The sequence below is a fragment of the Carya illinoinensis genome, chromosome 6 (assembly GCF_018687715.1).
Source record: "Carya illinoinensis cultivar Pawnee chromosome 6, C.illinoinensisPawnee_v1, whole genome shotgun sequence".
In the NCBI taxonomy this organism is placed as follows: domain Eukaryota; kingdom Viridiplantae; phylum Streptophyta; class Magnoliopsida; order Fagales; family Juglandaceae; genus Carya; species Carya illinoinensis.
Window position 1 is genome coordinate 36,117,506 of NC_056757.1, and position 15,288 is coordinate 36,132,793.

Genomic DNA, 15,288 nt, shown 5'->3' on the forward strand with positions numbered 1-15,288 from the left:
TATGTGCACCCTCCAAATGAACCCAGCCAGCTGTTCCTCGAGTCTTAGAAACTTACTGATATGGACCCCTCATTATCATCATCATTCTCTTCATGAGAGGTAGCTAGAGATGTTGAGATGTCATCTTTTCATTGACTAACATTGTATATAGCTGGTTTGGCCAGGAACAGTTTCATTTAGGCCCCACCCTCCTAGGCGCCATGATTATAACTGTAATTGCTTTGCGGATTCCTATATATGTTAACTACTATAATATGTTACTTGCACGTATACGTACACTTCCAGATCATATGAGTGAATATAGCAGCTAGCACACGTACATCCGTGAGTTGGAAGTTGATGATCAAGGCGAATTGGTTAAAGAAATCATTGTATATATCATCCACATGTAGAAATGTTTATGATAAGCAAGAAGATTATATATAAGAAAAGAAAACGCAGGAATTTGGATTTTTTTGGCACGAAAAACCAAGTGGGTCAATAGCTCCTACGATAATGTCACACTAATCTGTCGTGGGTGAAGGGTTAAAAACCTAGCCTCGAATTCATTTTATGAAGTACATGAGTTACCTGAAATAAAAGATTAAGAAAGAAGGCCTGGTCCTCATGCATGCCCATTTCCCACCTATTGTCCCCGCTGTTTTCACGCGTACAACTGAGCTATCTGCCTAGCTATCTCATTCCAAACAAAGATCAAGAGAAGCTTCCTTTTCTTCTTCTTTTCATTTTTCTTTCCTTTTTTTATTTTTTTTTGGTTTTTGTTCGTAACATTAATTGAGATGTATATTTAATATATAATCCGCATTATTGGTACTTGGACGCCGGCCATGGCACGATCTATGGCTGGACATGTCCCATTTAAGACTAAAAACTATTGACGTTGAGGAAGGAATAAAATCTTAGCACTACAAAGATGATGGAGCACACCTACCGACATCTGATTTTGTTCTTTGCACGCGGATATGTATCCCCATTTTTTTTTTTTTTTTTGTCCTTTGCTTCCTTACTGGCCGGAGCAACTTCGGGAGGCTTTTTTTTTCGGGGGGCTTAAGGTGCCTCTTGGACCTTGGTAAAGCCGTGGAGGGCAATTTTTACGGAGAAGTGATACACTTACAACTCATTTACCATTTATTTATCACTATTAATAATATAATATTTTTTTAATATTTAAATCCATCAAATCAAAACAAAATTCAAATTAAAATTTAAGAAATATATTATTTTAATCTAAAATTATAAATAAATTGTCAAGTAGTTGGTAGCCTATCATTTTTCATTTTTATGGCCACGCCCACGTTCCTCATGTTGCCAAGAGGCCAGCCCTAGATGCTCGAATTTTGTTAGAAATTTATTTGTTAAGGTAAACAAAGTTTGTAGGATGAGTGGGCAGTAGAGATCCAGCGGAATCAAGGGCCCAAGAACAAAGGAGTTATACAAAAGGCAGTTCAAGAAGTTGTTCTTGCCCACGATGGAGGCGAGATAATATGCCCCAACCAAGAACAACTAGCATTTTCCTTTATCCATCCTTCGAGTAATTCGAAACAACTAGGTTTGGAATAAAATTTAGGCTTAAAAATTCATTAATACATGATTAATATGCACAAAAAATAGTCAAACTGATGTATATATTTTATTAATTAATAGTTTCTTTTACTTGTCTCTCTTAGAATTCTTAGATAAATTAGATCTTATTAACTGTTTTGTTCTGATTATTGCTTAATATAATTGGATATAGGCACCTTAGAATATTTGGGTTGATTTTGTACTTGTATTTCTCAAAGTTTCAGATTTAAATATATTGTTTATTTTTTCTTTAGTAAAGTACTGGTTTGTTTATATTCGACACTAATTACGTTTCATTCCAATATATTTGCAAATAACGTTTCGTTCCAATATCTTTTCAAATAAACCTATAAGCTATCCAGAATGGATGAAAAGAAAGAGAAAGCTCAAGAAATTTCTTTATCAAAAAATTTATATCCAACACTTTTGTGTACTCCTTGCACACTCCACAAATATGATTAACTCCATCACTTCTTTTTAATATAAAATAGTTGTTTTGACCAATTTCATTAGTGAAGTGTATAAAAAATAAGTAAAAATGATTGTATATAACAAAACTCATAGAGACGCTATGAACGCAACGGAGTAAATCCCGCCGTTTCTATGTTTGCGCCCTTTTTTATTTGATTAATGTGTTTGGGTATGACCTTGGAGTGTGAATTCATTGAACAAATAGATAATTACAAACCAACCAAGTTTGAACAAATCACTTTCCTTTTAACTTCCAACTCGATTCAAAACAAACCCAGAAAACAAGGGTAAAGGCTTTTAAGGGGAAAAAAAAAAATTATAAAGCAAATATGTGTAACTTATCACCATCGTCATCACTGAAATGAAATTTCCCCACAATCCACTTGCATCTCTTGCAACATGTCCACAGAGAGGACGAAAACATAAACACAACAGCAGAAACACCAGCAACCAGTAGGTCTCAATATTCTGATGAGCAATGCTACATACAGTCGTGGAATTGCAAACGTCGCGTAATTGTTTTGAAAAAGAGTGAGGTCCACGATTAAAAAATTAATTTTTTTTTTCATGTAGATCTCTTATTAATTCATTTTTTTCAAAACGACTGCACGTCGCTTGCACAACCACGACTGCAAATATCATTTCTCTATTTTTATATGCATCACAATTCTACTCATATTCACTGCTGTTCGTCTTCAGGCAGCCCCACACCAAGACCCCGCTGCACTAGTCTGTAATACAAAATACCCATAGTTGCCATGCATGCCCTGCACAAGATCGGGAGAAAGAAACAAATACATTAGTGAAAGAAGAGATTGTTTCTTTTCATGTCTCGTATTTCAATTCTTGGATAAGTTTATTAACAGTTAGAACAAAATACTATCATAAAAGTCATCAGAAGGAATATTACCAAATTATATGATAGTCGGCAATACACCCCCCACCTTCATTATCCACCCTAAACCAAATTCCAAGGCTATTAGAACTCAGACCACTCGCTACTTTTGGAATACGAACTCACATCAACTCATCTCAAACTAATCATATTGATAAGATCCAATATTTTTTCAACTTTCCATAAAAAAGTTAAACTCGTCTTAACTTACTTCATACATCTAAACACATATCTCAACCTATTTACATTCAACCGTATCTCAATGGGACTCACAAAATACTACTATTCATAGATCAACTCCAATCATCTGAGATCATATCAGCATCCAAACGCAGCCACAATACGTCCATTTTCTCAATCCTTCCCATTTCCTTCTCGTTGTTTTACCTCTTTCTACTAAACTATTTTCATTTTTACAAGTTTTATTTTTCTTCAAAGAATTTAAACTAAAAAGAAATTAAGAATTACATGAGTGCAATAAAAAGCAGGACTTTTCTCGGATCCATCCTTGATGATCTTTGATGCCGCACACGACCTTCGGGCCCATCATTGGCACTTGACACATCTTTTCGCTGGGGTGCTGTCACTGGTAAAGTTGGTAATGTACTTGACCAGAAAGGAAGCAAAGCTCTAAGAAATTTATGCCGGAATGGACCTACAAATGGGAACCCCACAGGAAGATAATGAAGCAATTCCAAGCAGTCCTAGTGCTGGATACCTTTGCTTGCAACATTTTCTACAAACAAAATCATTATGAAGAAAAAAGCAACTTCAATCAGAGAACAATCTACTTACCCCTTTTAGTATACTTCTTACGATTCACATCTTCATCATCTGCATAATATGAAATTTCAGAATTTTGTTGTTCAACATGGAAGGCACCCTTTCGTGTTGTAGCACCAGGCTGGAATGCAATTAAAACAAAATTATAGACCCTTTTGTTTGGGTAAGAATGCATGGTATGAGATATTTATCCTACCATAAGAATACACCTGAACATCCAACATACGTGTAAAATTTATCACACAAAGCCACACTAAATTGCAAATTGAAAAAGAGAACAAGTTCACAAAGGCTGCCTTTGGTTGGAACCTATAGAATATTTTTCTGCTTTTAGTCTTAGCTAAGACAATATTGTATTAGCCTATCTTGAACATTTTGCATATGATCTTTGAGACAGTTTCTAGTGATATTTGCAAGCATAATCAAATGTACTTATGCTTTCACTACTTTGTGGCTAAAGGTCAAAATCTAAGAATGTCGTCTTTTGAAAATCAAAAAGCAAGAACTTGAACCAAGCAGAACCTAAAATCAAAAATTCAGATGCAAACGTTGACACCGAAATCTTCAAACACCTACAGGGCTCGAGCTTCTCACAAAATTCCCAGCTGTACTCGGACCATCTATCTCCAAAGGATCTGTCACTGAAAGTTTGGAAGACCCTCCTTCTGCAACAGTTATTTCATTTTGTACTACCAAGGGCAACAAACCCGCACTGTTTTCCATGCCTCCAGTAGATGATGTAACTAGAGGATCTGAGGCAAATGCAGGAGGAGGCCCACGGGACTCTGTTGCTGCCAATGAAACTGGATGATTTCCGAACAAATTCTTCTCCAGACCAGTCTGCATAGCAGCTGACAGAAATTAACAATACATAATGAAAATAAAAAGGATGCGAGAGAGGTAAACGAATCCAGCACTGATGTGGAGGATAAATCACTACAAATATAGATATCAGAGCACTCCTTTAAAAGATAACCACCAAAGGAAACAGTTTCACAAATGATGCATGCGGGACATCCGTTTATCCTGTCACATAGAGTCCCTTAAAATGAGAGGACGCCCTCATTTTAAGGGACTAATACATATTGTGTTTCACCTAGAAGCCACATAAATCAGGTCTTCATTAGCATGTCAAAAAGGAATGTGATTACACATATGGCTCACAAAGTTGACAGTTTATGGGTACTTCTTTGCTCTCATTGTCATGGGACACCCTCATTTTCCAACGGACGTCTCTTGCTGCAAATTATAAACAATGAGAGCACAATGCTGTATCGTATGGGTGCCCACATCAGCAGATTATTTCACAAAATTGACTGCATATTAGTTCAAAATTAGATGTGTCTTAAATGCAATTTCCAAACTAAAAATAAATAGCATGCTGGTTATAGACACAAACTGAGTTGTTGTTCACCTTAATTTTCCAGACTCACAGCAGTGTCTGCAGAAACCTCAAATATTCATTAGTAAATGAAAGATTCCACCTTAATGAATTGAATCTTCAACTGATTCCACAAACTAATGTCAACTCTTATTGTATAATGACATAGAACAAGCCTTTCAGTAACCAAAGCCTGGACATGGTAGCATAGACAACACCTGCTGATTGGGTTGGCTGGACTGGACTGTGCCTGGTCTCAGCTCGAATTAAGGAAGAATGTGCAGACCTTTGCCTGACACCACCTAAACGTTGGCCTAATTTTAAAGCCTAAGCAGCTAGATCAAGAAACCAAGCATGGGACCAACAACAGAAGGAAGATGCACCAAAATAAGGAGAAAACCCACCTTTGCAGTAAAACTGTCAAACTAAAAATCATTTAATGATTTGGTGACTTCAGCAAGTGTAGAACTAAAAATCACTTTGCAGCATCTCAGGATGGTTCTTAACCGACAGGCGTAGATGAGAATTCCTTATATTTGTAACTGCTCTGGATCAGACTACACTGCAAAGTTATATGCCTAAAAGGCAATCCTAATATCTTACCAGGTTTTTTTTTTTTTTTTTTTTTTTTTTTTTTTTTTTTTTTTTAATGTCAGGGAACCTTTCCAAGGCAGGGCCCTTCAAACCCACCCCTGCAGAATAAACTCTGGTCCCGTGCACTACACCCTCCGAAGTTTCCCTATACGGAACTGGTTAAATCGCTAGCTTTTCACCAAGGGGTGTGATCCCAAAGGATTGTTTGCACTTATGAGGTGTTGAACCTTAGACCTTGAAGGGAGTGATGCCCCAAGACTAAGGCCTTCACCACTTGGGCCAACCCCTTAAGCACACTAACACTAGATGATCATTCCTTCTATTTGGATCTCTCCTATTTATGAATCAGAAAGTTAGCAGAGAAGTAACTCCACCAGTGACAAAGGCATTCAGATAAACCCAGGATCCCTTGTCTACTTAGTCACGAGGGGAAAATCAAAACAAAGGAAAGGTATAGAATAGAAAAATCATTCTAAGCACTCATTTATCACAACCAACAGGCAAATATAATCAACCATATCAATCCAGGGTGAAAATCAAAAGATAATGAGACCACAACTGGAGAAGCTAACACCAATGGCAACCATCCAACTAGGAACGTGCAAATCAGGACCACAATAGACAAGGAAGTTTTGCAATTACTGGAACAACACTTTACTGATAAAAGCATTAGTAATTAGTTTGCAAGGCTGTTGCTTGAGTGCTTCTCTTTGCACTATGCAAGAGACAGGCATTGACCTTACCATCATAATAGTGTCCTTGAGCAATGAATGAAGACGGGATCCCGAATCTTTCACACTCTTGGGAGGCCATATCTACAATAACAAAATACCAGAAAATGAATTATGGATTATTTTTTCTCTTTTTTTTTTTTTTTTTTGATCAGTAAAAGAAATTATATTGATCAGAAGGAGGCAAATGCCCAAGTATACGGGACATATACAAGAGCAATGCCTAAGCATGCTAATTTAGATTATCTTCTCTTTTTAATAAGTAAATTATGGATTATCTTGGTAAAAATCTTTTAAGTTGTGCTTGATTATAAATCACATGGCAATATCTTGAAAGAATCATCACAGTAATGAACTTCAGTCATTTTAAGTTTTCATAAACATGTACTATAAGGCACTAAAACAGGAAATAAGTGAAATTAGCATTCTAAGATTAATTTCTAGATAACCGCTAGAAGTTACTTACTGAAGTGGAACACGCAGGACACACGTATCCAGCTGGTGCCGTATGCAAAGGAAAGCTCTTGATATGTGAAATCAAGCAATTTGTGTGTAGAACATCTGAAGTAATAAAGAAATAAATAGATGTAAATCATGTTATCAAGTAAAAGTTCAACAAGCATTCTTTGACAGATAATATGCAAGTCAGATGCAGTAACTATATCTGCAAAATCACGTACGCAAGCAACCCAAACGAGTGGTTTGTGAACCAGTCCCCTCTCCAAGCTCAGCTTGACACTGGGAGCATTTAGGAGGCCAATCATACTCGCCATCTATTACCCATTCTGAGTATGTACGGACCTAGAAAGGAAAACAAGATTAATGCAGCTTGGATCCTGGACAAACTTATGATACTGTCATAGAGAAATTTTGTGCACAGATTGTTTTTTGATAATGAGGAACACCAGAGATCATGCAAATGCAACGTGTCTTTTATCAAGTTAAACCCCAAAGCCAAGTAATGCATTCACATCACACGCACAAATAAATAAATGGACAGATGCATACTAATGCATCTCATAGATACAGCTTTCATATTGATCTCTATCAATAAATGGCCACAAATAAATTACGATGGAGTCGAATCAGCATCCCTTCTATAAGTTTTTAACATGCAAATAGTAGAAAATAATCCAACGAGACAAAAAGTAACATCAAAACACCTAAAACCAGAGAGCAAAAGTAACAAATGTAAGTCCAAATCATTGCAAAAGGAAAATATTTTGTTTGAAATGTAGAATATTTTCTGTAATGTAAAAGCTTGTTCGTATTCTTCTTCTGGAGAATCATGCAAACAATACCACAGAAATTTTTCAAAACAAATGCAACGTGGGAACATGTCTATCCAGGTTTACCAAACTGAACTTCACCTTCAAAATTAAGAGACACACACAATGAGTTGTGCAGTTATACAGATGAACCTATTCAATAATTTGGGTATGCGCCCTCCCTACATTTATTACACCTCACCTTAAACATATTATCAAGTCCTACTTCCAATTTCAAACCATTAGAAGCTCCTTTTTCTACACTCCCAACAAACTTTTATCCAAATCGCATGATGCCATAATGAGACTTTTATTGCTGATACAATCAAGATTGAGCTTTGATAATAAAATAAATAAAAATAAGTCAAACATGAGGATGTACAACAAATCCATCCGAAAGATTATAATAAGACAAATAACAAACTAAGGTCAAAGTAATAATATGCGATAATGAAGATAAATTTACCACGCATATTTGGTGCTCCGGAAAACAGATGCACTCTCCACAAACAGGGACTTTGTGCACGAAACAATATAGTTTAGTGGCCTGAAACACCCGAAATTGGCATAATAAGCTCACAAGATCCAGAGTGCAGCTAGTGATATAAAACGGAGGATAACTTCACCGATAAATCATATGTCAAACGCTAAACGAAACCATCCCTTTATTTTTTGTGGAAAAAAAAAAACATTGTCCTTTTTTCGTTGAATTGAACCACCAAATTCAGACATGGAAATGAAAATTAAAACAATAATCCGTAAAGCCGGGAGAGGATCTCCTTGGATATCGGAATACGAGCTTGATCCGATCCAAACCTCAAGCAAATGAACCAGCACAAAAATTATCAGAAACGAAGAAAGAAAACACCGAGTAATAATAGCACTCACCTTTCTGCATTTACAGACCACCATTGCATTGAACCGTGGACAATCTTAAACCAAACCGATCAATAAGGTATTAACGAAATGGTGGAGACTATTAGGGTTTAAGACCAATTAAGGTAGAGAGGGAACGATGGGGCTTCACCGAATTAATGTGATTTTTTTGTTGTCATCGTCTTGAGTTGCAGTGCTCGCCATAGAGATCCGATTCAGTTTTCTTCTTGATTTTGTTTTCTTTTTTCTTTTTTTCCTATAATTTGTTGGAACTGTAAAATTGTGGAATTTTTGACAACGCATGTTACAGTGCAACGAGCTGGCCTGTGGACTTGGGCTACAATTATGTTTTGGGCCACTCAGCGTTGTCAAATTTACACCACACCTTAAAATTTGTGTCCAACGATATTTTGTATTGAATTTAAAAACTTATTTGTAAATTTATTTTTGACTTTTTTTTTTAAAAAACAAGTTTGATATATTATAATGAGAGTTTTGTTATATATAAATACAGTTGCATATTAATTTGTATATTAATACTGATTCATTTATACTTAAAATTTAAATTAATATTATTTTTAATAAAATCTACTTTTTGACCAATCACATTATATTAGTGTACAAATTAGTATATAATTATACTTGTAATTATATTTTTTTATAATTTAAGGATATAGAAATGAATGAATAATGGATAGGGGACTTCAACAAACCCCATTTGAGTTATCTTATGGGGGCATGATGGAGAGATCAGATGTTCTGATTTATTTGGGTTCTATTTTCTTTTTTTTTTTTGGTTGGTTAGAAATTGAGATTTCTTTTTCTTCCGCATTGGAGAACTTTCATTGTGCAAATTGCCTTTTTGTTGTATTTGGTGGTATTGCAATTAGGTCGTTCTTTGAATTTAGCGCGCACACACACAGTGGTTGTCTTATGATATTATGAGGTTATCTTCCACATTTTGTCAAACACCATATATGCATATTGGTTCTTACATGCAGAACACCATTTTTACTTGAATTCACTTCTTGAATACAACCATTCCATAGCAGTTACATTCATTTCATCCCAATTTACCATAATACTTTTTCATTCCTAATTTCCTTTACATCGAGAACCATAACAGGTTGCCTACAACATTTGGGAGTTTTAGATTTGCAGAGGGAAAGAATAAATTCGGGGGAGGAGAGTTTCAAAATGACGAACACAGATGGGAAAGGGAGAGGGAGAGAGAAGGAGAGGGCATCGAGTGCATGTGGGTGCAGAGCTACTCATCTTGAAATGCCTACGTTGCATTTTGTTATTAGCCAGTGAAAAAATATTTTTCACACCCATCCGTCCCATGCTTTTTTCTTAATAAATTAATACTACCAAATATATATATTAATATATATTACATAGCTTGATTTTTATTTATTTTATCCGCTTTAATCCCTCACGTTCTTTTACGAACTTGAGAATCTTTTTCCTTGCAAGTTATCATATTAAGGATATACATTAAAAATATCAGTAATGTTATATATTATATTTTTATTTTATTTTTATAATATTAAATAATATCATATTTATTATTATTAAATAATTAAAAAATATGTAATAAATAAATTATTTAATAATAATAAATATGTTATATTTTATTTAATAAGGTAAAAATAAGACGATAATATATAATATATATAATTTTCGTTTTGCAGAGGAACTTCCGAACTTGTCAAACGACCGACCGCCACAATCGAGCTGCCCGTCTCTCGTTTGAATTTAAATTCCCCACCGCTCATTAATTATTAAAAAAAAAAAAAAAAAAGGAAGAAAAAAGCGCTTCTTCCTGAATCTGAACTCAAAATCAAAACAGTTCAAATTCAAAATCCCTAGCACACACTCACTACCTCTGTTCCCTCGCTACCTCTTCCACTCTCTTAGACTAAGCAGGTCAGTTGCGGCATGACATCTGTCCAACCGCCGGCCCCGGGCCGCGAGCTATCTAACCCTCCCTCCGACGGCATCTCCAACCTCCGGTTCTCCAACCACAGCGATCACCTGCTCGTCTCCTCCTGGGACAAGGTACGCTTTCACCTCTTCTTTCTCCATCTCTTCTCTCTCATCCTGTTCCTAGCTCACTAAATTCAAAACTAAGCCTCAGTCTCTGTTCTGATTTTTTAGAGCGTACGATTGTACGATGCCAGCGCCAATGCGCTGCGAGGCGAGTTCTTGCACGGCGGTCCCGTTCTCGACTGTTGCTTCCACGATGATTCATCGGGTTTCAGTGCCAGTGCCGATCATACAGTTCGACGGTCAGTGCTTTTTTCTTCTTCCGTTTTACAGATCTCAAAACATGAAAACATTCACCCCACTGAAGCTTAGGTGTGATGTTATATTTAAATGTTACAGTGTCATTAGCTGAGCCTAGTTCAATTAATACGATGTTCGTTGAGTCTTTCATTCTTCAATAAATGTAATGAAGTCAAACCATAAGATTATAGTCAATCTATGACTTCCTTATCCTTCTGAATATAGCCGAGGCTTAGCATCTCTAACTTTGAGATCTTTATATTTTTAGATTATTGCTTTTATCTGGTTTTTGTTGCCCAGTTTTCAATGTTGATTATAATTTTGGAGATGTTATGTTGGTGTTATGGCATCTCTGTTTCAGGCTTGTCTTCAGCTACAATAAGGAGGATATTTTGGGAAGGCATGATGCGCCTGTGCGTTGTGTTGAATATTCTTATGCAGCAGGTTTGTTTTGCAGTACTTACGTTCTCCTTTGCTCATTTAAATTTTTTGGTGTTTTGCTGGAATGTCACGATTTTGAGCAGCTATTGAATAATGATAACGATAAAAATAACCAAAAAGAAAAACTAACAAGGTTGTGTCATGCTAATCCTTTTTTTATCAGTGAAAAAGGTTGTATCATGCTAATCTTAAGATGAACAGAAATCAATTGAGACTGAAAATGAAGAAGTGATCAGACATGTCTGGATATTAAAGCAACGATAATTTCTCCACGGCCTATGTTTGTATCTGTCTTGGGCACTTATAGGGCTGGATAGTCAAGCAGTTTTCCATGGCCAAGTTTTGTACTTGGTATGAAATCAATGTGAAGAAATGACTCTGTATACATCAAGTGTACTTGGCTTTGCCTATTTCAATAAAATTCATATTTACTGATAAAAAAAAATGTGAAGAAATGATTGTTACTTGTAATTGGTTGGCAACTCGTAATTACAGTATGAGATAATGATTTTAAATAATTGGTTACAAGTGACAATTCCTCTTTTTACTCTGTATCACCTATGCGTGATAACCAAGGTATGGTCTGACCTGGCATTTTTTGGTAGTATCTGCTGCAATGATGACTAGAAGGGACAACTTAGGCATTACTAATTTATGAGGAATATTTTCTTTCAACCAGTGTTCTGAGACCCTTTACAGAGTTTTAAATTAAAGGAAGGATCTTTTGTCGGACTGGTTGCATTACTACACTAAGTATGTTCTCATGTCCTTGGAATAATTAAAAACATAGGGCTTTTATGCCCCTTTTGTCCTTAGAATGTTTATGCTATATTAATGAAATGTAAAAAATATTTCCAATGGAACCATTCTTGTTTTGTTTGTTTGGTAATTCATGTGTAATTATTCTCTCTTACCTGTAAATTATTCCAGGGCAATTAATCACGGGTAGTTGGGACAAAACCTTGAAGTGCTGGGATCCTAGGGGTGCAAGTGGGCAGGATCGCACTCTTGTTGGGACATACCCACAACCTGAGCGTGTTTACTCACTTTCTCTTGTTGGAAATCGATTAGTTGTAGCAACTGCAGGAAGACATGTAAATGTCTATGATCTGAGAAATATGTCTCAACCTGAACAGCGAAGGGAATCTTCATTGAAATATCAAACTAGATGTGTGCGCTGCTATCCCAATGGAACAGGTAATTTTCTGACCTTGTGAAGTGGCAATTGTTTCCTTCTTGAAGTGGGTGACATAATTTTTTTTTTTTTTTTTTTGATAACCTTGGGTGTCCGGGCCAGCTTACGCGCACCTCGATTAATCCCAAGGGGCCTTGAAGTTAACGACCAGGTAAATCCTCCAGTAGCCCTGAGGGGACTCGAACTAGTGACCATTGGGGAGCAAACCCAAGGCCTGACCAATTGAGCTACCCCTCGGGGTTAAGTGGGTGACATAAAATTTTCAAAGCCACTGGTAAAATAATATGTTTTGGCGGTTAAATGCTGCCCATTCTTTCTCTCATTCCCTCCTCACTTTAAAGACAGTTTCTGGTCCTATTGATATAAAGGTTTGCACTTGAGTTGCTTTCTTGAATTTGCAGCTATACCATAGTCGGTTGCCCTTTTCTTATGCTGTATCATTTGAAATATTTTAATCGACTACAATAAGTAAACTTGCCTAGAAGTTTTTAGTATATCTATTTGGTAGGTACTGATAAATCCTCCTCTGAATGAGATAGCATAACATGTGGGGGAAAAGAGAGACAGGAAGCAAGCTAGAAGCTTGTGTTTGGCCACTTGGCTGTATATCCATGAGAAGGGGTTATAGTGTTTTGCTGAAAATAGTCCACTTATTTTGTCCATTTGAAGCACGCTTCCTCTCTATTTTCTAGGATTTCATAGTAACATATTTGACTACTGTTAGCAGGATATGCCCTGAGCTCTGTTGAAGGAAGAGTCGCAATGGAATTTTTTGATCTCTCAGAGGCTAGTCAAGCCAAAAAGTATGTGTTGATCTTTGCATGGACCATTATGAAGCACAGTATTACTTGAATAATGTTCCCTGTTTTAATCACTTTTTGCAGTTTTTCCCACCGTGTTTTTGTAAAATATGAAGAAGGGGATCCCTCAATGCCTGAAATTGAGAAGTTCTTGTCATTCATATGACTTCAAGGGCTCCAATTGTAACTTTGATTAGTTCTTTAGAGTTTCCTTGAGTTGTTACAAACAGCGTTTGTGACATTGTGAAGTGTGCTTTTGTTAGTTCAGAAATTGTTGGGGTGTATAGCATGTTGCATGTTATACATTCTTGGTTAAATTATAGCCTTGTCATGTTTTGTGCCATCATTTGTGGCTGGTTAGGAGTTTGCTGATCTTTCACTGCTAATATAGCATGAAAATGCTAGTAGGCCTGTTTGTTTTTTTTCTCCTGCTGTATGCCTTTCGGTGATCATATTACTTGCTGAAAATTTTAAGTGATGTTCAGGTATGCGTTTAAGTGCCATAGAAAATCAGAGGCTGGAAGGGACATTGTCTACCCAGTAAATGCCATTGCATTCCACCCTGTGTAAGTTTTTGAATTCTTTGTGCATTGAATTATTGATTTTGATATTCTGTGTGCGTTGAATCTTTTAATTATATATTTATATATATTTTGCTGAATGTTGAATCTTTTAATTGATAGAACTGAACAGGCTTGTCAAATGTGTAATCTTTTTATATCTAAAATACTTGCTTATGGCAAAGATCATTCTTGTGAATTTAGTTTTCTAGGTATGACCTTTACAAATTGGGCAGTTTATAACAAGGAGAATGGTCCAGATTGTTGCTAATAAAGTCAAGAATCTGTTCTCATATTAGTGTAGGAATAACTAATTTTGTTGACCTGAAAGAAAAATGAGTAAAGCCAACTTAGAAACGTGTAAAATAAAATAAATCAAAAGCAAATCTGTAAATAAAACGTGTTAACAGGATTTCATATGTGCTTGCACACAATTGGCTGATGTGGACAAACAATGAGTGTGTAACTGAACTGAGAAGCACAATTGCCCCTTTTGAGTCGGATCTGGAGGTTGATAAATTAGCTTTGAGCTGGGGTTGACAATTAAGTCCACATCCTGTTAACTATAGCCAGCTTCTTTCCATACTGTTCACACAGTTACTATATCTTTCAAATTCAACCTGCAGCTACGGTACATTTGCGACTGGAGGTTGTGATGGCTTTGTGAATGTGTGGGATGGGAATAACAAGAAGAGGCTGTATCAGGTAAAAGTTTGCTTATGTAATGCTGACATCTTGGGTAAAATTGTTGAAAGCTTAATTTCTTTGAATTTCTGTTCTCTCTTTTCCAGTACTCAAAATATCCGACAAGCATTGCAGCACTTTCATTTAGCAGAGATGGCCGCCTTTTGGCGGTGGCATCAAGTTATACATATGAAGAGGGGGACAAAGCGTAAGATCAACTCCCTTCTCCCCCAACCCCCAAAAAAACAAACCTTTCCAAAGCCTTACATGCTGACTCTTATGTGTTGTCTTTGGACTCTTTTCATCTTGCAGTCACGAACCAGATGCTATCTATGTTCGCAGCGTAAATGAAATAGAAGTCAAGCCAAAGCCGAAAGTCTACCCAAATCCTCCCGCATAACAGAAAATGTATAATCTCCTGGCTGTTCCATAATGGTCTGGATGTATAATTTTTTATGTTCTGTGGACGAACTTTTGTAATATCCACAAGAGTTAGCAAATGGTCCGCATGAGTTGGGTGTTAAAATGCTGCGAAATCCCATATGGATTGTGTCCAATTTTTCCAAGTTCTATTTACGTCAATGACAATCTCACTGGAGTATACAACCACGATTGGCGAAAAACGAATTAATTCATAGATGTTAGAACAGGGAGTGTGGAGTTTTGAAGTATTCTCGGGAAGAGATAATCATGTACAAGATCTGAAGATTGTGTTCAAGAGATTAATTAGTTGATCATGGACGGTGATGTCATTCAG

General features: G+C 36.3%; 2 protein-coding genes across 3 annotated transcripts; one reads left to right on the top strand and one right to left on the bottom strand.

Moving 5' to 3' along the window:
* Positions 1-2,259: 2,259 nt before the first annotated feature.
* LOC122313932 lies at positions 2,260-8,849 on the bottom strand. Of its 2 annotated transcripts, none has more exons than XM_043129262.1 (9): positions 8,575-8,849; positions 8,153-8,233; positions 7,099-7,219; positions 6,885-6,979; positions 6,431-6,502; positions 4,307-4,552; positions 3,725-3,833; positions 3,398-3,584; positions 2,260-2,801 (listed from the first exon to the last, which is right to left on the bottom strand). In XM_043129262.1, the coding sequence occupies exons 1-9, from the start codon at positions 8,596-8,598 to the stop codon at positions 2,714-2,716; spliced, it is 1,023 nt and encodes a 340-aa protein (XP_042985196.1). In that variant the 5' UTR covers positions 8,599-8,849; the 3' UTR covers positions 2,260-2,713. The 2 variants fall into 2 exon arrangements, with proteins under 2 accessions (XP_042985196.1, XP_042985195.1); XM_043129261.1 differs by having other exon boundaries at positions 4,289-4,552; positions 8,575-8,844.
* Positions 8,850-10,343: 1,494 nt separating this feature from the next.
* On the top strand, positions 10,344-15,057 carry LOC122313412 (mitotic checkpoint protein BUB3.1). Its single transcript, XM_043128391.1, has 9 exons — positions 10,344-10,623; positions 10,723-10,853; positions 11,213-11,295; positions 12,223-12,489; positions 13,215-13,290; positions 13,773-13,853; positions 14,474-14,552; positions 14,639-14,739; positions 14,844-15,057. The coding sequence occupies exons 1-9, from the start codon at positions 10,504-10,506 to the stop codon at positions 14,929-14,931; spliced, it is 1,026 nt and encodes a 341-aa protein (XP_042984325.1). The 5' UTR covers positions 10,344-10,503; the 3' UTR covers positions 14,932-15,057.
* Positions 15,058-15,288: the final 231 nt, after the last annotated feature.